General features: G+C 37.8%; 1 protein-coding gene across 1 annotated transcript in view; it reads left to right on the forward strand.

The window, feature by feature from the left end:
- BTAF1 (B-TFIID TATA-box binding protein associated factor 1) overlaps positions 1-23,364 on the forward strand; it is a 42,179-nt gene that overhangs the window by 13,036 nt on the left and 5,779 nt on the right. Inside the window, exons 5-30 of the mRNA XM_063405579.1 lie at positions 1,323-1,486; positions 1,768-1,904; positions 2,558-2,669; positions 3,953-4,021; positions 6,377-6,466; positions 7,562-7,657; positions 7,897-8,073; positions 8,597-8,737; positions 8,855-8,979; positions 10,141-10,261; positions 10,342-10,446; positions 10,673-10,822; positions 11,425-11,567; positions 11,735-11,909; positions 12,387-12,590; positions 13,497-13,923; positions 14,933-15,123; positions 15,986-16,139; positions 16,230-16,339; positions 18,221-18,422; positions 18,830-18,978; positions 21,301-21,453; positions 21,947-22,068; positions 22,266-22,433; positions 22,614-22,691; positions 22,772-22,901. Coding sequence (XP_063261649.1) covers positions 1,323-1,486; positions 1,768-1,904; positions 2,558-2,669; positions 3,953-4,021; positions 6,377-6,466; positions 7,562-7,657; positions 7,897-8,073; positions 8,597-8,737; positions 8,855-8,979; positions 10,141-10,261; positions 10,342-10,446; positions 10,673-10,822; positions 11,425-11,567; positions 11,735-11,909; positions 12,387-12,590; positions 13,497-13,923; positions 14,933-15,123; positions 15,986-16,139; positions 16,230-16,339; positions 18,221-18,422; positions 18,830-18,978; positions 21,301-21,453; positions 21,947-22,068; positions 22,266-22,433; positions 22,614-22,691; positions 22,772-22,901 — 3,893 coding nt within the window. The remainder of the gene's footprint in view (positions 1-1,322; positions 1,487-1,767; positions 1,905-2,557; positions 2,670-3,952; positions 4,022-6,376; positions 6,467-7,561; positions 7,658-7,896; positions 8,074-8,596; positions 8,738-8,854; positions 8,980-10,140; positions 10,262-10,341; positions 10,447-10,672; positions 10,823-11,424; positions 11,568-11,734; positions 11,910-12,386; positions 12,591-13,496; positions 13,924-14,932; positions 15,124-15,985; positions 16,140-16,229; positions 16,340-18,220; positions 18,423-18,829; positions 18,979-21,300; positions 21,454-21,946; positions 22,069-22,265; positions 22,434-22,613; positions 22,692-22,771; positions 22,902-23,364) is intronic.

The raw sequence follows: 23,364 nt of genomic DNA on the forward strand, positions 1-23,364 counted from the left end.
TCTAATATTTTTCTTTAATTTTTTAGCTGAGAGTTGGTTTGTCAGTGTAATGGCACTGAATTATTTTAATTTAAGCTATTTTTTGCTATTACTGTACATCCCTGCCCTTAATTCCAGGCTGCCTATCAGTTTCTGCCCCAGATTAAGTGATGCTATTGATAAGAATCTGACTGTAGCCCTGATTCCTTTGTTCCTTGTGTTTGGTGGGTTCTGTGCAGGGTACCCAGAAGATCAGGAGCTCAGCAAGAAGCAGAACCTGTGGCTGCTGAAACTTCAGCAGTGTCCTATCTCTTCAGCCTGGTTGCTAATTCATTGTTTGCCATTTTTTAATCTAGATTAATAAAGTGGTGTGTAAGTTTCACCTTGTCTAATGAAATCCAACACTTGAGTTCATAGAAGCCTGATATTTATCCCAGTGTCACATGGCTTCACATAAAAAACTCTAAGAATGAAAATAAATAAATACAATATCAAAAAAAGAAAATGAAATTAAAAGCTGTAGTTGCTGCTTTTTTTAACTCATGGGAAAATGCACACTGAGCTTTCTCTTCCGTGTTTTATAGCTGCTTCCCTTTTCAAGTTAGTAGACAACATGAATGGACATCATGTAACTTAAATAATCTTTAGAATTAGCAGTCTTTGACAATTATTCTTAAGATGATGCTAGAAAAGAGAAATATCTTAAAAAGAATGGAAGTTGCTTGTATTTGCTTGTCAGTTAAATGCAGTTTAAAAGAACTTACTGGTATAGATAGTATTACCTAGTAGTTACTACCTAACCTAGTGTACACCCCAAAATCGTGCCTATATTGGTCATCTACTTAAAAGTTTGTGCTGATAATTGAAAAAAAGAAACCAAAACCACCACAGCACCAGCAAACCAGAACAACAAATCAACTCCTCCTGACTGGTTTCTGTATTGTGCATGTAAAGAATGAAGTCTGACAGCCCTACCAGCTACAAGTGTTGGGTTGTTTGGAGGGTTTATTCTACTTGGGTGCTGAAGTCTTATATTTTTTATATAAATGTAGATGCTCCCAAAGTCTAGGTGTTCTATAGCTAGTGTTGAAACTTCACACATTCTTGAGGTGGCATCTGTTAATTCCCAGAATGAACCTTACTTTGGCCACTGTTGAAGTACTTGTGTAGATACAGTTGCAGAAAAGGTCTTCCTGAGTATCTGTGATTTGTTTTAGAAGATTGTATTGGCCAAGTACAGTTTAATCCTGTAAATTTTGGCTTTATTATGTACATTCAGCAAGTGGTCAGTAAAATATCTGGTTGGATATCTGACTTATCTTCTTTTAAAATCCCTTTTCAAGGTGAAATTGATCCTAAAGAGAGGATAGCACGACAGAGGAAACTACTGCAGAAGAAACTTGGCTTAGATATGGGTGCTGCAATTGGAATGAATACTGAGGATCTGTTCAATGATGAAGATTTGGATTATTCTCCTTCTTCAGTTTTACTAGTAAACAAACAACCTGTAGGTAAAACCTTGGGCTATTTGACTGCAAGGAATAATACAGTGGGTTTCTTTATTTGCGTTTCTGTGGTTATAATAGTTACATTTTAAGTAAGATGATTGACATCTAATGTAGTATGCTTTGGCCTCCTGAGTTCTTACATCCCATAGTTGCTTGTTAGTATTATTTGATGGCAAACTGCTGAAATGTTTGAAATGGAGGGTTGGGGAAGTTGAGAGAGTTGTGGGTTTGAGAATTTTTCATCATAAGAAGAATTGACAATGAATGACTTTTCTTTCAGACTCTTCAGGCTGCTGAGTTAATTGACTCAGAATTTCGAGCTGGTATGAGCAGTAGACAAAAGAATAAAGCCAAAAGAATGGCTAAGCTATTTGCAAAGCAAAGATCCAGAGATGCAGTGGAAGCTAATGAGAAGAGGTATAATAGTGAACTGGTTTCCTTTTATTTCAGTTAAGCTGGGATTGTGATTTGATTTATCTGTTGAAAAACTTCCTAGTCTTTGCATCTTAAATCTCTTCTGTGCTAATTGTGCTGATGGTGGAAAGTTTGCGTGCAGTGCTTGTTCCCAGGAGAGCTTTGGTGAGGGCTCAGCTTCAGAGGCATCTTGACATAATGGGATGCTACAGCTGAAATGTGCGGTTTGGCCCTGGTATTAAACATGGCTTGAGAATAATGCATGAAAACGGGATTTTAAGACGAACAACTAAAAATTTAGAATACAATTTTCTGATGTGTGCTGTGTTCTTCACTGTAGTTCATAGTGGCATATTATTGTATCTGCTGTGTTCATAATAAGTAGTAAACAAAATTCTTGATCTTACTTAGGAATTGCTGGGTTTCTTGGAAAAATCTGAAACGGATTGTGAATTTGGGACAGCATTCTGCTGTTTCCTCACTGCATTTTTTGTTTTTACATGTAAATGTACCTATCTTGCATGTTTCACAGTATTAAACCTGTTTGTTTTGTATTCTTGCTATACTTCATTGTATCTAAAGACTTCAATTGTACATGTAATTGCTTCCCTTAAAGCATACTTCCAGTTCATAAACATTTACTTGCTCCTTCTCAGCAATGATAGCACTGATGGGGAACCAGAAGAAAAGAGGAGAAAAGTTGCTAATGTTGTCATCAACCAGCCTGCCACAGACTCAAAAACATTGGTAGAAAATGCTCAGGAAGAGGTACGATGGTGTTGGTTTGCTGTTAGCAGGAATGATCATTCAGTTTTTTAGCAGAGTAACTTGAAACAAAACCCCTTCATGTGCCCAAATTCTGTAGTCATTTTAGCATTCAGGGAAATGGAATGCAGAGTGTCATGGCCAGCTCACTTTTATATATAATGAAGCAAGTGAGCTTTTAGCTGTGTTACAGCACTGAGGAAGAAAACACATTTAATCCTTTGGTAGCAGTTAGTGACCCAAATTAACACGAGTAGGTGGCTACAGGTATCAGACCTGCGTATTGAACTGGAAAACTGTGCTAAACACTTACATGGCAGGATTACAGCAAGCCACAAATAATTTGATCTAAATGCTTATTTAATCTTTATTTAATCTTTGCTGTACTTTAATTAGGCTTAATTTAGAATTAAGTTCTATCTTTAATAGTTGAAGATTAAAACAATTACCTTAGTCTTGGAAAAACTGCATTAGTTTCAATAGACTGAAAAGCTAAAAATTAAGAAATGGTAAACCAGACTATAAGGAAGACTTTATCTAGATAAGTCTGTATCCTACAAAAATAGTTTTCCAGACATAGTTCAGTAATTAATTTTTATTTGCATAAAAATGATTGGAAAACTAATGTGAAATATTAATTATAACTACAGGCTAAATAGCTGCTGGTTGCTAGCTGCCTTTCAGTTGCTCTGTGTATGTGATGATGTGAACTTACTAATGGTAGTAAAAATTCCTTTCCACAGCCATGGAACAGGGTTTCTGTGTAGGAAATTTTGGGATAATGGATATACTTGGGTTTTCAAAAAGTGGAATGTGTTCAGAAAAGGGTGCTGTTTATTGCTGGATTCATTGACCTAATTTCATTATGTAGTGTGTTTTCAAACTGAGACTTGTCTATTATGTTCTTTAAAGGCAAAGTTGATAAATCTAAAGGATCACTGGGTAGAATAAGAAACTTTGCTTAATTTTCTTCCTTAGCTTCCTTCCTTCCTTCCTTTTCTAAAGGAAAGGTGAATTCCAATACACCAAAATTAATTCCCATGGAGAAGAGGTTACACTGTTAACAGAAACTTCATAAACTTTTTAAGAGATCCAGTGCTAATCAGCAAAGTTTCTGAGCTGGGGAAGAAGATTGTTTTTTTTCAATTCTGTCCAGTAATGAAGAAAAGTACTTAAAGTTTTGGAGTTTTTGTATCCCATTTAAGTGTGCAAAGATGACAATATAAGATGTGTTCATGATTCCTTTTTTGTTTTTAATCTGGTATTTAATATTTTTATGTATTTAGGTAAATGAATGGCCTCTGGAAAGCTTTTGTGAAGAGGTATGCAATGACCTCTTTAACCCTTCATGGGAGGTAAGACACATGCATTTATGGTGGAACTATAAGGTTTTGAAAAGGGCTTCAACAGAAATGCAAACTTTGTATGTGTAGAACTTAAGAGAATTTTGACAGATATTAAAATTTAAAACATTTGTGCATACAAATTACATAGCAGAGACAGTTTTGCTTTTAGCAAACTTAAATGTTTTTTAAGACTCATTTAAAGGGGAATGGAAAACAGATGGGTAATGTATGCTTGTGGAGAGAGGGAAAGATATGAGAAGCAGTCATTATAGAAGTGAGAATTATGGGAGTATGGAAATTCAAGCAAAATGAAATCACATCAATCTGTGGTTAAAAAGATTAAGCAATTAAAACAACCTTTGATTCATCAAAATTTTGAGGACTAGTACGTGAATCTGTTGCTGGCAACAGTGGCATGTTTGTCTAACGCAAAGCTAGTAGAAAAGGAAGGGGAATCAATCCTTTAGTAACTACAAATGCTGTATGTTTGGTTGCTTGAAAGACCACTTATTTTCAAGATTAAAAGTGGTTCTGCTCACCTTTTTATTCCGTCCTTATACAATTTTTCACAAACTTTGGTAGAAATTTCAGGTAAAAATATGAAGTAGCAGATCATGATGATCTAACTTCCTTGCACAGAAGGTGGAAATAACTGTTGTCAACTAATTTCATTTTCGTAAGTTGATCTTTTGAAGGGTTAAATATTAACAGCAACTCTGACATCCTTATGCGCATCTGTAGCACAGTCCTGGTGATGTCAGTATGGGCAGAGCCAACTTGCTCTCAAACTTGGAAACACAGAGAAATCATATGCAGCCAGCACAATTATTGTTGTGCCAGAAAAAGAATAATTATATTTGTGTGGCATGTCACTGTGTCTGAGCTAAAAAGCCTCACTTTATTTGAAAGCAGGCTGCTTGCAGTTGAAGGCCAGGTCCCTTTGTCTTCTGGTACTTAGATGTTCTTGTAGCTTTCTTAGTACATTTCATATAAGGCGCACACATCTTAATAAGGGAAGCAGATCAATACAGAATCATTATTACAGTATGTTCTGGGTGAAAACCAGGCTAACCTGCCTCAAAATGTATGTTAAAGTGGCTCTCTGGCAGTAGCTTGCAATGTCCACCTGCTTCAGACTGCTCGCCGTGCTTACAGGCAGCTGAAGGCAGACAGGATGAATCCTGCTGCTGGCATTTCCTTTATGCATCTTGCTGGTTTGTGTCTGCAGAAGCTGAGACATTAACTAGGAAAGTTCCCTTCTTTTCACTTGTGAAACCTAGCTCATCAGCCATCTTAGACCAATGAATTGTTGTGTATGAACAATTAGGATTTTAAGACTAGACTCTGGCTGGGTTTTATTGGCTTGCTTACAGCTTTAACCAGCAGCCACTGAGCTGTACACAGAGGACAGGTATGTTTGTATTTCATATAAGATATTCTGATGAAGGGAGGAGCTACCAAGTACTCAGTTCTGGTTGTTACTGCCGTGAAAGGAAATGTAACAGTTTTCTGCTAGCAACAGAAGAGTTAATTCTCTTCTAGCTTATGTAAAGTCTTCTCAGTGAGAACCTGGTTCAAAACTCTGCTTTTGCAACTTTGGATATCTGTTGAGTGAACTTTCCTTGAGAAGTCGATTACTAGTCCAGTTAGGTATCAAAAATACCAGAAACAGATGTGTCTTTAGCACATCTTTCTGCTGGTCTTCTTTATTTCCAGTACTCTTCCTAGTGTGTTCAACTGTTTATGTTTGGTGAGAACATGCAAGTGCCTGTAATTTGCATTCCCATATCACTTGTTCACTTATTTCTAAAATCCAGTCAAGCAAGGCAGGTTTGTAAGTTATGCGGAATAGTAATTCCCAGAAATTTGTTTTGCAGACTCCACAATACTCAGTGAGGATCCAAACTCTGTTTAAGAAATACAGAGTTATAGAAAAATATTCAACATGAAGTGCTTGAAACTATAATAATATTGATTTGCTTTAGCTTATAAACTTAATAAAAACAGTAATAGCTTCAAACTTCTCTTTGACAACTAGTGCCATGTAGCATAATGAGGTAAAAGTAAATGAGTGTTGGCTCCATTACTGCAAATATTGTAACGTGTTAGAAAATAGAAGCAGTTCTTAATTGCTTCTGTTCATAAGCTGGCAAACACTTGGGGAAAAAGGAGGTTGATTATTGGAAAGGTGAATATTTTAACATGTGATTTGATCTAATAATTCCTGCAAGTCTAAGTAGTGCTTATTCTGCAGCTCTTGAAATATCTGTTAAGAATACAGTAGTATTATTTCAATTTTCCAACATGGGTTTTGTGTGCTGTTCCCTAGTATTTTAAAACTGATCTTGTATTTCACTTTCTTAGGTTCGACATGGTGCAGGTACTGGACTGAGAGAGATACTTAAAGCTCATGGTAAAAGTGGTGGTAAAATGGGAGATAGCTCTTTAGAGGAGGTAAGTTTCCAGTTCTGTAGACTTAATGTTTTACTTCAATGAAGTTTAGAAAAGAGACTTCTTAAAATACTTTGCAACAGGTGTGTGATGTAGGGGAATATAAAGACTTTTCTGCTCAGAATCATCTGCATGACATCACTGTCTGCACTGACAAAATGTTGTTTTTGAAAGGTCTATGCAGAACCCAGTACTACTGTATAATTAGCCAGTAATATGTTGGTTGTGTATAAAGTTATTAAGCATTAGCTTCCATGTTAGAATATACTGTTTTCAAGTCCTGGTAAGGCTGTGCTGCAACAAAATTGACAGGTTGATTGTGTAACTCTTGTAGTGTCTCAGAACATCTAACTCCACTTGCTTAAATAATGAGAGGACTCTATCAAACTGCTCTCTTTATTATGAGAAAAGGAATTTAAAGTAGTCTTTTTAAAAGGAGAACAATTTTTTTAAAGTATCCTGACAGTAATAACTTGTTTACTAATAGTGAATTTCATCCCGATTCCTACTGACTGCCCTGCTGTAGAAGCAGCTGGAAGAGCTTGTGGCTTAGAGAGTTGAAGAATGAGATGTACCTCAGCATGCTTTGTAAATAGGGAAAGCAAAAACTCCTCTCTCTCCTTGCTTCCCTGTGGAGTAGTATTTGTTCCATGGAGATGGCTGGATAATAATAACACAATCTATAATGATAATATACTTTAAATGATTTCTTATTTATGGAAAATGTGTGTACTCCAGCTAGCTTCAAAGCCTGCTGTGTATGCCTTATGCTGGGTATAATTCTTTGGCATGTATGGGAATATGAAATCCAGGATATGCTTTAAGTGTTGTTCATTAAAAGGGTAGTTCTCAAGGGAAGTGGTGGTAAAGACACTGTGTTTTTAGAGAAGAAAACAACCAGGTTATGATGTTTATAATAGTCCAGATGAGTTGAATTAGTGCTGACTACTTGGCCTGGACTGTCTCTGCAAGAGAACTATACTGAGTCAATGTAAACCTTTGTTGTCATGTCTTTTACAGATTTTAGCTAAAGTAAACATATCAGAAATCCTTTATGAATACATGTAGTCAAGGTGATCAACTTTTCTCTTTTTACAGATGATTCAACAGCATCAGGAGTGGCTAGAAGACTTGGTTATTAGACTTCTTTGTGTGTTTGCACTAGACAGATTTGGGGACTTTGTTTCAGATGAAGTAAGTTTTAAGTTACCTTTGCATGAACAGATCAGGTTTCTGCAGGAGATAACACTGCAGGAGCTTGGTTGTGCCTTGTGTGGTGCTACTGCCTATGCTTGTTATAACTGCTTACAGGTGCTTATGAAATGTAGCTGATACATAAACTTCACCTTATTTGTATAGCAGTTTGGTCATCTGACTGTTTTTAAGTCAAATTTCATACAGAAGTACCTGTTTTATTGTTTACTTTTTCCTAGGTAGTGGCACCAGTACGTGAGACTTGCGCTCAGACTTTGGGAGTAGTATTGAAACACATGAATGAAACTGGTGTTCATAAAACTGTGGATGTTCTCCTGAAGCTGCTTACACAGGAACAGTGGGAAGTGAGGCATGGTGGTCTCCTAGGAATAAAGTATGCTTTGGCAGTTCGTCAGGTAATAACTCATGACAAATTGTAGAGACCTGTGGATCAAAAACCTCTGCTCAAAGCAGAGGATGTGGCTGAACAGTAGATAGGTGTGATAAAGCAAGCTTGCTTGCACTGCAGTCCTGTGGGTTAAGATGTGGGACTGCACTTTTATATCCATGCTGCAAGTGTATAGTGCAGGCTGTGCTTGCAGAACACGTTATAAATAGAGTATGTGCCTGCCTGGCCTTGGTGATGCTCTCGTATTGAGGTAACAGGGCAGAGTTTTACAAGAGGTTTAGGCTGTCTGTGGTGGTATTCTGCAGACACTGAACTTTGTTTATACCAAAACCAAGTGACTTACACTTCATTGAATTTATAACCTATGTTTAATTTCATGAATGATAACTTAAAATACTTAGATTACCATCTTGGACCTATACCATCCCTTTGAAACAATCAGGTTCATTCACACACATAGGGTACATCTTAGTTGATTGTATCTTTATAAGCTTTTTTGGTTTAAAAAATGGTTTTGATCTTTTTGGCAGGACATGATCAACACTTTATTGCCCAAAGTGCTGCCTGCAATAATTGAAGGTCTGCAAGATCTGGATGATGATGTCCGAGCTGTTGCTGCAGCATCTTTAGTACCAGTAGTGGAAAGCCTGGTCCAACTTCAATCTCAGAAGGTGACTGAACTGTGTTAAGTTCACTTTTGCTCTAAATGAAGAAAATAATACTTAGAGGCAGCACTGGTTTTGTTGTTTTGGGTTTTCTTTATGATAAACTTCTGCTTATTTGTGTAGGTGCCTTTTATTCTTAATACCTTGTGGGATGCACTTCTGGAGTTGGATGACTTGACAGCTTCCACAAACAGTATCATGATCCTTCTTTCATCCCTTCTGACTTACCCTCAGGTCCGCAAATGCAGGTAACTTTTCAGTTAGTATTGCTTCAGAATTACAGGTCTGACTACACTCTTATTGTCAAAGTGGGATCACCAGTTTCTTTCGAATCACATACCAAGGAGGTGATTAATTAAATTCAGTATTTTATTTCTGTTCTGGTTTTTCCATTAAGTGAAGGTTATAACAGTGTTTCTGTTTTCATTACATCAGTGAAATGATACAAAGGAATTAAGTGTGCTAGACAGTCTATATGTAACTTTTTCCCCCCTTCTCTCCCTTCATGTTGGGTGTTTTAGTAAAGGATATTTGCTCCACTCAGATGGTGGTCCTGCCCACAAACATCTTGTTTGTTAACAAGAAACAGACAAACTCCAAACCAGACCAAACTGGGCATATTCATGAACCTGTAGAACTTTGCTGTTGGAACAGTTCTGAAATAAGCTACAAACATAAATTCACATCAGTAGCACAGCCAGTAATTCTGTGACTGGTTGATGACACTGCCTAGTTGCTAGTCTCTTTGGGACTCTGACAAATTAAAGGAACTGTATCTTAGTATGTTAAATTTTTCACAGTACACATGGTAAACTCTCAGTGTGTGCACTTAAGGTAGATGTTGTACACATTTAATTTCTCTCATGCTGTATGATTTGCACTGCTGAAGTTGGTGGTTGCCCAAATCTAAAATAAAGAATGAAGTTTTGTTACTAATGCAGTCTTTAATTCAGCACGTACTACTTGCATCGGCTGATATGCTGGTTGCATTAGTTGATATGCCAATTCGTGCAAAAAAGATCCAAGCTTGTTTTTAATTATTTGTAAGTCATAACTGCCTAGTAGCAACTTCAGAACAGAAACAGTCCCTCCTTTGTTCTAAACAGTTGAACAAAGCCTAAAATATAATCTGGGAAGAAAACATGGTAAAAATACATGCTTAAATTGACTCATTCTCTATACCAGTTAAAAAAATCCAAGCCAGTATTTTCCTGAGAAAAGATATCAGCTCAAACTATTTTAAATGTATCAGCTGTAGTAACTCAATCCTTCACTTAAAATCACCCAGTATATGCAATATTTTCCTTTCTTAAAGCTTTCTTTTGGATAAAATGAGACTAAACAAAATTACCTTAGCTCTATGTGTGTTTTTGTCCCTGATGCTACCTTTATGTCTGCCTTTCCTGTAGTATTCAGCAGTCCCTGACAGTTTTGGTCCCACGTGTGTGGCCATTCTTGCATCACACAATATCTTCTGTGCGAAAAGCAGCACTGGAAACATTATTCACTCTGTTGTCTACCCAAGATCAGGTAAGAATTAGAGTTATTAATGTCCTACTGTGGTGCATATTGGAATATGCTTGGTCATACATATGATATCCTCGTTTCAGAGTTCTTCAACATGGCTGACTCCAATTCTGCAAGATATGTTGAGGCACATATTTCAGTTTTGTATCTTGGAAAGCAACCAAGAAATTCTGGATCTTATTCACAAGGTATTTGCATGACTTCTCACCTAGATATAGTGCTTGTGTATCCTGCTCTTACGAGTCCTCTGTAGTTTTGTGCAGATGAAGAAGTGTGCTCATGTTAAATGCTTTGCAATTGCCCTATGTGATGCGTTACTGTACAGGAGAGTTCCTGCAGTTTCTCAGCATGTGTATGATCCTGTGTAGACCGTGGACAGATTTGTCATGATTTCTGCTGTGGTTCTTTCCCAAGGTGTGGCTGGAGCTGTTGAACAAGGCATCTGTACAGTATGTTGTTGCAGCTGCTTGTCCGTGGATGGGAGCCTGGCTCTGCTTAATGATGCAGCCATCTCATTTGCCCATTGACTTAAACATGCTGCTAGAAGTAAAAACCAGGTCCAAAGTAAGTGAAAGGTGGCCTCACTGACTGTTCTGAGGAAAGCAGGGAATTGCTTAGCTGTATATAAAACATGTTCTAAGGATGTTAGAGGGGAGTAGCAGTGCCTTTCTACAGTTCTAAATGTAAACTGTCTTACAGCCTCCTCAGTGCAGAGGAAAAGGGTTCTTGTCAGGTTATCCATGAGATTAAAGTTCTGCTGTGTAGCATTCTCTACATGGATATTTTATAAAGTCTTTATTTACATAGCTCTAATGCCTTCTTTTGAGATGGCTTTAGAGTTTGCAGGATGGAATTAAATCCAAAAGCATTGTGTTATTTCTGAAAACGTGCTGAGATGGATTTGCTTTTTCCTCTGTGTTTATCAGCTGTATGTCAAGTATTAACCTTAATATTATAGTGAAGAAGTGTAGCATACATTGAATTGGACTACAGAATGCTATTAGTAGAGAGATGATTTACAAGTATGGACTACTTCAAGAAATCTGTTACCCAAGACATGTTTGTAGTTCAGCTTTTTCATGGTGTGGTGATAATTTGTATTGTTATGGAATATGAATTCGTCTTTTCATTACAAACACCATTTCAACCCTTCCTTTATTCCCCAGGAAAAGGCAGGTGCTAAACTGCGGCAAGGTCAGACGCAGAATAAGGAGGTGATTCAGGAGTACATTGCTGGGGCAGACAGCATTGCAGAAGATCCAGCAACCAGGGATTACGTTGTCATGCGTGCTCGGATGATGGCAGCAAAGTCAGTTTATGGGAAATATGAAAAAAAATACTTTAAAGCAGTGTGGTTTTTTCATAATATATAGTGGTTTTGCCCAAATCTAATTACTCTTTTGGCATCTTCATTTTGAATCATTGCTTGCAGAGTAATTATAACATTGATGTGACTGTTCTTTTTCATCTTGTCAGGTTGCTGGGAGCACTTTGTTGCTGCATTTGTGACCCAGGTGTAAATACTGTTACTCAAGAAATAAAGCCAGCTGAATCATTAGCTCAGCTACTGCTCTTCCACTTGAATTCTAAATCTGCCTTGCAGAGGATTAGTGTTGCATTAGTAATCTGTGAGTGGGCAGCCTTGCAAAAGGTAGGATGTTTCTGCAGCAAAAATAAATTTTACTTACTATCTCAGTCCACTGCTTGTTGTGTGGTCCTTAGCTTGAAATAAGATTTCAGTAGTAGGTAAGCCCAAATGGTGTTTATACATCTAAAATACCAAAATCTTGATTGCTAGACATTAGAGGAATACAGGACTCAGTAGGTAAATGCCAGCTGTCAGAACTATGAATCAGTAAATATGCTCACATTTTTCCTACAAATAAATCTATTCTCAAGATGCCTTTTATCTAAGGTCAGTGATTCCTTTTAAGATGACTCTTTTCTCTATTCACTATCATTTCTAGTGGTAGATTTTTGTTCCTAATCCTTTATCTTTAATATTCTGGGTTATGAATGTTAGTAGTCCCTCTGGAAACTGGGTTTTTGTAGCTAGATTGAGCTGCCCAAGACTGAACAAAAGGAATTGTGATTATTCAGAAATGCAAATTGTGTTTTCCTATTACAGGAGTGTACAACTGTGGCTATTTGTGTTCAACCTCGTTTGCTTGGGGTCCTTTCTGAACATCTCTATTACGATGAAATTGCTGTTCCTTTTACACGAATGCAAAATGAATGTAAACAACTCATCTCATTGCTAGCTGATGCACACATTGACATTGGGAACAGAGTAAACTGCAGTGTATTTACGATAGATCAAGCTAATGAGCTGGTAAGTAGAGGCATGCCTGCCTTTCCTCCAAATCTATTCTTGTCTTGAAACACACCTTCAGCGCAATTACTACATAGACAGTAACCTGGAGAAATAATGTGGTGACCTTTGCACGTCTCATGAAAAAGAATGTGTAAAGATTCTTACTGTTTCCCCTGGGGTGTGTTTACAGTCTGACAAAAATCAAGTGCAGTGCAAGGTACATACTTAATGGGAGAATAAAACTGAGTGTTCTGATCCCTGGTGTGGATTCACTGTTGAAATCTACACACAAGGAAACAAAGCAGGCTTCAAAACCATTTTCAGAAGACTTGTAAATAGACTATATAAATTCTAGACCTTCTCCCCCCTTGCCCCTGACCTTTTAATCTGCTTTTAATCTTTTTCCAGTGAAAGATGTAAGCAACAATAGTTAACCAGTTGTGAGTGGGAAAGGGTGTGGAAGGTTCTGCAAATACTTGGTTGTGCTTTTTTCTTAGATTTTTATCCCAGTATCATTCCTCAAAAGAAAGTCAGCTGAGAAACAACTTGTTCATGCACAGGACCTTGCAGATCCTTTCTGGATTCTTGTATTCACATTCTGCTTTGCTAATCTGTCACATGCTTATATATTTCCAGAATATCTGGGTAGAATTGACAGATATGGGACAATCTAAATTTGCAGGAGTGCATAAGCTGCTCTTGTAGCTTTGGGAATCTAAACTTTGTATGTCTGTGATATACCTGATTTTCTCTTTGATCTGCAGTTCAGGATTCCCAGAAACTACATTTTGGAGCATTTCCTGTTATTTACTGGGAAAATGGATGTGGTGCTATGTGGTCAAGTGACTCAGGTTGCACCATGAGGATATCCTGTTTTACAGTACATGAAACAGACTTGTGATTCTTTTTTTTCCTTTCTCTTAGGTTACTTCTGTTTTCAATGAGGTGACATCATCCTGTACTTTGAATCCCAAAGTTCTGCAGCAGTTGGACAGTAAAAGGCAACAAGTCCAGATGACTGTTACAGAAACAAACCAAGAATGGCAAGTGTTGCACCTGCGAGTCCATACCTTTGCTGCATGTGCAGTTGTGAACTTGCAGCAACTTCCAGAAAAACTGAATCCTGTTATAAAACCCTTAATGGAAGCTATCAAAAAAGAAGAGAATACACTAGTACAAAACTATGTGGCTTCGTGTATAGCAAAGTTACTTCAGCAGTGTACAACAAGATCTCCTTGTCCCAATTCAAAGATTATAAAAAATCTCTGCAACTCCCTGTGTGTGGATCCACATCTTACCCCACTGGCAGCATGTCCTGCACAGCCTCAGAGCAGCCATGAAAACTCAAAAGGTATGACATCTAATACTGCCAGAATTCTTAATATGTCTGTGCTTATTTCTGAACTGTTGAAATGAATATTTGAATGAGGCTTGTTTTCATTGATTTTTAAAATTCCAGCATTTATTAATGATTTCATTTAGATATTTTAAACTGTGCAACTGATGTGTATTGTTTGATGTCTGTACATATCTATAAAATACTTTCATTCCAATTTCCAGGTATTGACTCTTGTTCAGTTATTATCCAGTTATGATCACATTTCACTTGCAGATGTTATTGAACAAAAATGGAAATTGAAATAGCTTGTCAAAAATATGTGACTTGTGTTACATTCCATAGGCTAATCATAAGATAAAAAGATGAGGACAGTGTTCAGAATTAATAATCCTATGCATGCAGTGGTCGTGGATTCTTTAAATGACTGCCCATTGTTAAAAATGTATGTTTTGAATGAACAACCCAGATTAACCCAATTAAGATGTTAATATTCTCAAAGATTCTAAGCTGCTTTAAGGTTTGACTATTGTATGTTTTACTCTTTCTTAATGAATGTGTCCTCTTTTATCTGGGAGCAGAATAACATTTATACCTGGTTGAAAATGAAGCTCTTAAGTATAAATAGAAATGTCAACAAATCCAAAGATACTAATGGCATCTTTCATGACAGAAGTATTGAACTGTTTTAAAGGACATACAACATAAATCAGTTGAAACTTTAGAACTTAATATGCTTTTTATGAAATAAAATTGTGTAAATGTTTTATATTTGATTGGCATGTTACCTGTGCTTCTTGCTGGATTACAATTTCTGGCAGTTTGCACACTTTTCATTCCAAGTCCATAATGTGCTCTTAGCACAATAACTCTTCTCTGTGCTGAAGTGTCATCATCCTCAAGGGTGGAAAAAACTATGGGTTTTTTAAAGCACAATCAGCAGATGACTTGTAGGTAGCTCTCACTTCCCCCTGTGTTAAACTGCAGCTTCAATTGTTGTCAGCTGTTCTCCCTTTTCTTTTAGGGCCCAACTCTGATAAAGACGGGATGCAGCACACAGTTACTAAGCACAGGGGAATAATTACACTGTACAGACATCAGAAAGCTGCTTTTGCCATCACAAGTCGGCGAGGTCCTACTCCAAAAGCTCCAAAAGCCCCTATTGCAGATCTCCCCACAGGCAGCAGTGGAAGCATTCCTACAGAACTCGATGAGGTACATTTCAAAAATTGAATTGGCAACCTGACATTCACTCCTCCTTTCCATTACTTTGAATTCACTGGAGTTGATACTGTTGTATTGTAGTGGCTGGCAGGGGTTTTGCATCACCAGACAGGGGTGTTGTGATGCAAACAGCTTATGTTTGATGTTTTTAGTATTTGTCATTAAGAACATTAATAACTCCTGAAATGTTGTAATTACTATAGAATATGAGTATCAGTATAAATTCATGCAGATGGGTTTCCACAAAGTGTGGATCAAACACAAGAGGACATGAACTGTGTCCTGCCCGTGCTGGTCCATCTCAGTTCCTGCTGGATGCCTCTGCAGCATTAAAACCAGAACTGAAATATGTGTGAAGCAGCATGTGTGACTCCCACACTTGATGTCCTAAACTTTTCCCTTTTGTTAATTTCAAACTTCCGCATGTTTTAATAAGATTTTAGGCAGTACTGGGGACTCCTAAACAGTGTTGTATCCACAACACTTGAACATTTGTTCTTAAACATTAGTGGTTTTATTAATTCTGTTTAAAGAGGGTAGGAGCAAGAGAGGAGGTAAATAACAAATCAAGTATTGTAAGTTTTCTAATATAGTACTGTTCTTGGTGTCACTTGAATTGGCAATGTCTGAGATTCTGGAACTGGAACCTCTTGGAAACATCTTGTTGAAATGGACCAGTATCAGCAAAGGCCAAATCTCAGATTTATAGACTGTAAATAATTGGCTGTAAAAGATTTTTGGTATGTATAAACCAAATCAAAATTGAATGCCTATGTAATGAGGGGTCACCCTTGAAAATAATAGTTATTTAATATATCTAACCTTGCGACTTTGTTGAATTGTTTAATTCTAGGCTCAGAAACCTTATGTTGTACAAAGAAGAGGAGCTGAGTTTGCCTTATCTACTATAGCTAAACATTTTGGTGCTGAAATGGCAACGGGCTTGCCACATCTCTGGGATGCTATGGTTGGTTCGTTAAGGAACAACATTCACATAAATAATTTTGGTAATTACACTTCTGATTTGAGCTGGGAGGGGTGGCAGGCTGGAGCCAGTGTGTCAATCTTAAACCGAGCACCTTTTCTGTTTTTACCAGACCGAAAGTCGTTACTGGAAAAAGGAGATGCTCCAGCCCAGGAGCTGGTGAATTCCTTGCAGGTTTTTGAAACAACAGCAGCTTCAATGGATACTCAGCTACATCCTCTGGTAATCAGCTTTTCCATGAGACACTTTGCAGTCTCTTTACTGCTGGGGGTTTAAGTCTTTGTTTTTCTTCTTTAAAAGTTTTTCTGATTTTGCCCAAATGGTGTTTTAATCACTCACAAGCCTGCCTGTTCTCCAAGTCCTCTGTCCTAGTCTTGATAAACTGAAGGCATAGCCTTCAGCAGTCAAGATGTGTTGGTTTAAAGCTGCTTTTTCCCCTGTATTCTGTAGGATGTTAAATTCTGTCGTTTATGCAGGTCGTGGAATAAACCACAAAAGCAAACAGCTACCAAAAATTTAGCCTTGGCCTACCCTTTGTTGGATGAGATCCCAAACAACATTGTGTCCAACGTTTGAGTTATGATAATACTTATACTGTTGTGTTACATTGGAATCAGCATCTCTGCTCTGCTTTATTCTAATTCTGTGTTTCCTAAACCTGGAGAACAGACTGGTAATATGACGCCTTCTGTTTGTAATGAAAGTGCAGATAAAAATGTGGTTATGCACACTGTGTGGCTGATTGAAATGATTTGTCTTATAATGCACATACTGACATGCAGTTTGTGTGGCCAGAGTGGGGGCAAAATGGTAGCACTGAAGTCGGTTTATTGCCTGGCTACTCTGTACCACTGGAGGTTTTCAGAAAGGCTGCCTGTGCAGGGAATACAAAAATTATGGAGACCTCAGTTTACCTAAAAATAGACTAGATTTGATCACTTAAAAACTGGTTTCTTTCTCTGAATTCAGGAGAGAATCCTGGAGTTGGGATAATTCTGTGAGTATCAGTAAAGTACTGGTTAAAAAAAGGGAAGAAACAACAAAAAAGTCATCCTTATGCCTGCACCTAACACCATTTTCAGTACTAGCCTATCTGCAGTACTCTGTTTCAGAATAAGTATAGTAGCTCTGGAAGAGACACAGAGAAGGGCAACAGGATGACAGAAATATATGGGAAGGCTCCCATGCAAGGAATAAGTAGTCTAGAAATCTGGAAAGGATGGGTATAATGAAGGGCTATAGAATTCTGAGCAGATGGAGAAGAATCATGTGGATTTTTTTTACTTATTTTAAAGAAATACTGAAGTAATTTTGAGTGCATTTAGCATATGCCATGGAAAGACTTCTTAAATACGTGCATTTCATATATATGCACGTAAATGTGGGATGTAGTTATTGTGTAGATTGGTTGTGGTGGTGCTAATACTGTATGCAGTTTAAAAACAATTTGTAGAAAGTCACAGAGGCTGAACTTGGTTCATCAAAGCTAGTAGGTGGGGACTTTCGTACTAGGAAAAGCCTGACTATGTTTAGGTATGCGATAGACAATAGTATCTGCACTGGTTAAAAAGACACAAGCATACACCAAAGCCACGTGTGTATACCCTGCTGGGGACATGCAGATTTCCTTCTGTGTGTCCTCCTTGTCACACAGAATTACTGAGATTCCCAACATGAGTAATTAATCTGCCTAAACGCAAAGGGAACGACTCTAGGACAAATTTGCCAGCTGGAAGGAATTCTTAAATCTATGTAACTGTGTTTAAGAAATAATTTGCTTTTTTTAAAATAAGTTCTGAGTACTGTATTTTCAGTGTGAAACACTTCCTTGCTAACTAAGGGTTTCATTAATTTTGATTTTGACTGAAAATGCTGAATATTTTGTTACTCTGAATTTTATCTGTATTGGGGAGTAATATGCATTCAAAGTTCAAATTGCCTTTTTCTTCTGAAATAATTTTTTAGTTCTAAGCAATTGTATCTTGCAAAGGAGCCATTTAAGCTTTCTTAAATTACTTTAAAACACTGTAGTTCAAAAAAAATCACTAATTTGTTTATAATTCATATTAACCTTTACTCTCCACACCTTTTTCTTTTACTCAGTTAATACAGCATTTGCCTCATCTTTACATGTGCCTTCAACATCCCAGCACTGCTGTGAGACACATGGCTTCCCGTTGTGTGGGTGTTATGAGCAAAATAGCAACCATGGAAACAATGAATATCTTCCTAGAGAAAGTCCTACCTTGGCTGGGAGCAATAGATGACAACACCAAACAAGAAGGTGCAATTGAAGCACTTGCATGTATCCTTGCCTTCATATTCAAAAATGCAGAAAATTCTTTGTTGTTATTTCATTTGGGTGAACAGAAACAGTTGCTTGAAGAAAATGGGAGGAGGAATGAAATACAATACTAAGCTGTTTTTTCTCCTGTGGAAAGAAACAGAGGAAACTTTGGTTTCCATTGCCTTTACTTTATCTACCAAGTGACGTTTTGGTGGAGGTAATTCAGTCTCTCAAACCATACATTTTGCTGGCCAAATGTAATGGGGTAGATCAGATTTCCCTGCTTCTGCATTGTTTTGTCACTAGAAATCTCATTCACCTGAGTGTAACAACTAATGACCCTTCCTGAGTGTGAAATGTCCTGAGTGCCTATTTGTCAGACAAACCCAAACTGTTAAAAACTTTTTCCTTAATGAGCACTGCAGGTGTAATGGAGCAGCTGGATGTTGGTATTGTTCCATACATTGTTCTTCTAGTGGTTCCAGTTCTGGGCAGAATGAGTGATCAGACAAACAGTGTACGTTTTATGGCCACTCAGTGCTTTGCCACGCTGATCAGACTGATGCCTCTTGAGGTAAGCTCAAGTGTGAGTGTATGGAGTATGTGAACTGTCCTGTATACACTCCTGCACCAGCTGCAAAGTCCAGGCTTCTGGCTTAGTGAATGCTGAGTGACTGGTAGCTGGTTTTATAGGTGTTGAGTCCATATCTGATAATAGAAGATATGTCCTTTATATGTAAAATGAGCAAAATTGGACCCTGTGTTAGCAATTTTCTAATGTTAAAATAAAATGTCTCTTTATAAGAAGCTCATTTCAGCTGTATACACAAAATTAAATGGTAAGTTTATTAGTTTTGTCTGTAATGCTGCTTTTCTTAGTTTGGATATAAAATTTTAGGAGTTGTATGTGCACTCCCCTTAGTTGTGTGTGTTGCTGAGTATGTTGTCAGGAGAAATGCACAAAAGCAGTACTGGTTTAAAAGAAAAATCAAAAATAACAGTAATAGAAATAATGTGGGCATAAGTAGGGTCACTTATTACTAGTTCTTAAAATCAAAAAGCACCACCCTACATATTTAGGCAAAATATTGTGTATTGTGATGCAGTGGTGTTTAATCAGTACAGCTCTGCTTCAGTCTTTCACTCCTGCTACAGCTTGCATACCTCAGACAACTTCTGCTGTTGTGTATCAACGATTACAATGCTCCTGAGTAACTTAGTGTGACCACCAGATGGTAATAGAAGACAGTTTAGAATTTCCACAGCGAAAATGAAAAACAATTGTCAGCTTAATGGGTTTTTATTATTTCACTTTTGTATCTAGCATAATAGAACCTTGGAATCTGATAACTAGCAATCTGCCTTAACAGGAGCACTTACTTTGTGTGCTTACACAGATGTTGAACAAATTAGAAGTGAGCAAAGAACTTAATTTCCAGCATGTTCATTGCAGTGCCATTTGCACCAGGGCCCTTCTTCATACACATTTTAAACACAGTCCTGTGGGATACACATAGCTTAGAGCTTGGGGGGGTTAAAGCTATTTTAATAAAATTTAGTGAGAATCTCCTAAAAACATACTGTACTTGTTTTATTAATTGCATGCATCATATGCATGATCACTTCATATTTCTTTTCCATAGTTATGGAAGAAGTGCCTTTCTGGTTAAGAGAGTTCAGTGTCAGATATTGAACCATATTTAATATATAAGCAGAGTGAAGCAGAATAATAATGAGAGAAAATACTTGTACTGTCATGGAACAGTATTTTATTTAACAATAAATAAATAGCATTAAGTGAGTTGGGGCAACTTAACTATTCTCTATTTACTGCATCTTCATGTTCAAATTGATTATTCCTGCAACTGTAAAAACTAAAGTATGACTGAGAGAAGGATTGTAAGATAATGGTTCAACTTGATCAAACTTGTATTGATAAGCAATCCTGCTGCAAGTTGAACCAAATTACCTGGCCTAGTGTTCATACTGCAGATAAGTTCTAAATGGGAGAGTAGGCAAAGCATTGGACAAGGAGGCTGCTGTCTCTGTATGTGTGTACCTAAATATCATATGGAGCACTGCTAACATCCCCCTTCCTTACAAGCCACATACATGGTGCAATTATTTGATAGAGGAGTTTTTTTGGCTAGGACCCCTCTGTAAGTGATTAAGTTGGGCTTTGAAGTAAAGCTGACTAAAGATGGAAAAGGTCCAGAAAAATGGGATGACAGATGTGATGGTGGGAAAATAGCAGGGCCTCTGCTGCTACTGTATGTTATTAGCAAGCAAGAATGAGCATATTTGGCTCCCAAGTGCCTTCTTTCGGCTTCTGGCCTGATATGGGAAATACCTAGGAAATAAAGGTCTGCTGTTACAAACAGAGGAGTTCAAGGTATTTTTTTCCCCTCCCAACAGTTTGCAACTGCTTGAATTCATCCTATGAGTTTCTGTATCACTTTAGATCTAATTCTAAGTAGGAAAAAAAATCCAGCAAACTCTGGATGATAGATTGTGGCTCAAGAGGAGTGGGTGTCATAGGATTCTCTAGCCAGCCAGATAAACTCCAAGATTAGAGGTAGAATAGCTCAGTCTTTGTAGAATCTCAGCAGCATGACCAGGGTTTTCTATCTCTTGTGTAATTTCTATCAGTCTTTTCCATGTGTCCTTTTGGGGCCAGATTTGTCTCTTGCACATGTTGACCTGCAAATAATCAAACAAGTGTAGCTAAATATAGTATTTAAATCCTGAGTTTAGAGTTATATAGCTGAGAAGATTGCAGATTTTCACTGTATGCTTAAAGTGTCTGAATTAGTATGAGGTTGAATTTCTTCTTCTCCTCTGTGTGGCATTTGAGTTCTGTAGCCCTTACAAGACTGCTTTAAAAATGTTGCCCTAGGCTGGTATACCAGACCCACCAAACATGTCCGAAGAGTTAATCAGAATGAAGGCTAAAGAACGTCACTTTCTGGAACAGTTACTGGATGGGAAAAAACTGGAGAACTATGAAATTCCAGTACCAATCAAAGCAGAGCTCCGAAAATACCAGCAGGTAACAGCTTATCCTTTTAAAATAAAAGTTCCAATCTGATGTGATTTCATGGAATAGTAGGAGTTGTTCAGGTACTCCTTTTTCTTGTGGATTTTTTGAGTGTTTTTGTTTCAGTTGCGCAGTGTGTATCTTGGACTCCAGATAAGGAAGAACAAATGAAGTCGTGCATGCTTTGTATACTGTTACAATGATGTTTTTTCCCCTTCCTGGATTTTGCCTTTTTGTCTGGGAAATGGCCAGTGGGTTGTGCCTTGCTGACACTGACTGTGGCAGCCCACCACAGCACAGCCAGGCCTCACTGTATCATTTGGGTGTTTGTTTTTGCCTGTATTCCCCCACTTTTAGTGAACGGGCTGTAGTGCATGCATTTGTGGTGGGAAACCAGCTCCTGGTTTGGCAGTGCTGGGTCATTGAACATACAGATATTTGAGCAGAAGCTCAATTAGCAAAAGCCAGTTCTTCCTAGTGGCACTTTCCTTCTTTCTGATTTCAGGATGGAGTGAACTGGCTTGCGTTTCTCAATAAATACAAACTTCATGGAATTCTTTGTGATGACATGGGCTTAGGAAAAACTTTACAATCCATTTGCATTCTTGCAGGTGATCATTGCCTCAGGTAAGCTTAAACAAATAACATTCTGTCTTAGACTTTAATGGTCATTCTTGTGTGGTAATGAATTTGGATGTAGCCTGGGCAACTGTGACTGTAGGTGGCTGTGCTTGGGTAGGGGGTTTGGACCTCCACAGGTCCCTTCCCACCTCAGGTCTTCTGTGAAAACCATTTTTTTAAAACACTATTTTATACTCCTAAAGGGCTCAGGAATATGCAAGAACAAAACTGGTGGACAGTGTTCCTCTTCCCTCCTTGGTGGTGTGTCCCCCTACACTCACGGGACACTGGGTGGATGAAGTGGGCAAATTTTGCTCGAAAGAATATCTTAATCCATTGCACTACACAGGACCTCCTACTGAGAGAGCAAGGTAACCCATCCTGCATTTGTAACTGCTTTGGAGTAAAATACCCCACATGGAATTTTTCAATTTACTGCTACTACTAAAGCATAGTTTGTGGGCATGGGAACACTTGTGATGGTATCTTTAAAGGCTGAAATAATAACGTCTAAGGAACACTTTAATTAACTCCTCATTTTTTTCCTTAAGATTGCAACACCAGGTGAAAAGACACAATCTCATAGTGGCTTCATATGATGTTGTAAGAAATGACATTGACTTCTTCAGGTAAGAATTGGCTTGTTTTCTGAGGCTTTTAATAGCTTAGAATTTTAAATGCTACTTAAGTCTGTGTTCTTCTTTTCTAGAAATATTAAGTTTAATTACTGCATTCTTGATGAAGGCCATGTGATAAAAAATGGAAAAACAAAGCTGTCAAAAGCAGTAAAACAGCTGACTGCTAATTACAGGATAATTCTTTCTGGGACACCAATCCAGGTAACTGATTTTCTATTCTGGATGAGTACTAGAAAACGAACAAGATAAACTTATCTTGCACTCAGTTTTGTTGTACCTTTTAACAATCATCTTGTTCAAAGTATATGTTGCAAAACAGCTTTTCACTTCTAAATGCTCCAAATGACATCTTTTCCCTGTCCTGGTATACCTGTGTATAGGGCAGTGAATGTGGGCTTTGTGGTATTAATGGGGTTCAAAAGTTGGCAGCAAGACTTCTTCTACCACTTCCTCTTTAAGTGTCAGGCAGGGAAGAGACCATTTCCCTGTGCCTCAAGTAAAATTAGCAGGAAGCTCAATTCTGAGATCTCCAGATTTTGAGCTTTGTCCTAATCGTTGCCTGTGCAGTCTCTGTCTCGCCCAGGACTGACCACTGGTCTGTCCAGGGTTTTGTTAACCAGAAGAACTCTGGGTGTAGCTTAAGGCACTGGACACAGTGGGAACA

Source organism: Prinia subflava, chromosome 9, assembly GCF_021018805.1.
Source record: "Prinia subflava isolate CZ2003 ecotype Zambia chromosome 9, Cam_Psub_1.2, whole genome shotgun sequence".
NCBI classification, from domain to species: domain Eukaryota; kingdom Metazoa; phylum Chordata; class Aves; order Passeriformes; family Cisticolidae; genus Prinia; species Prinia subflava.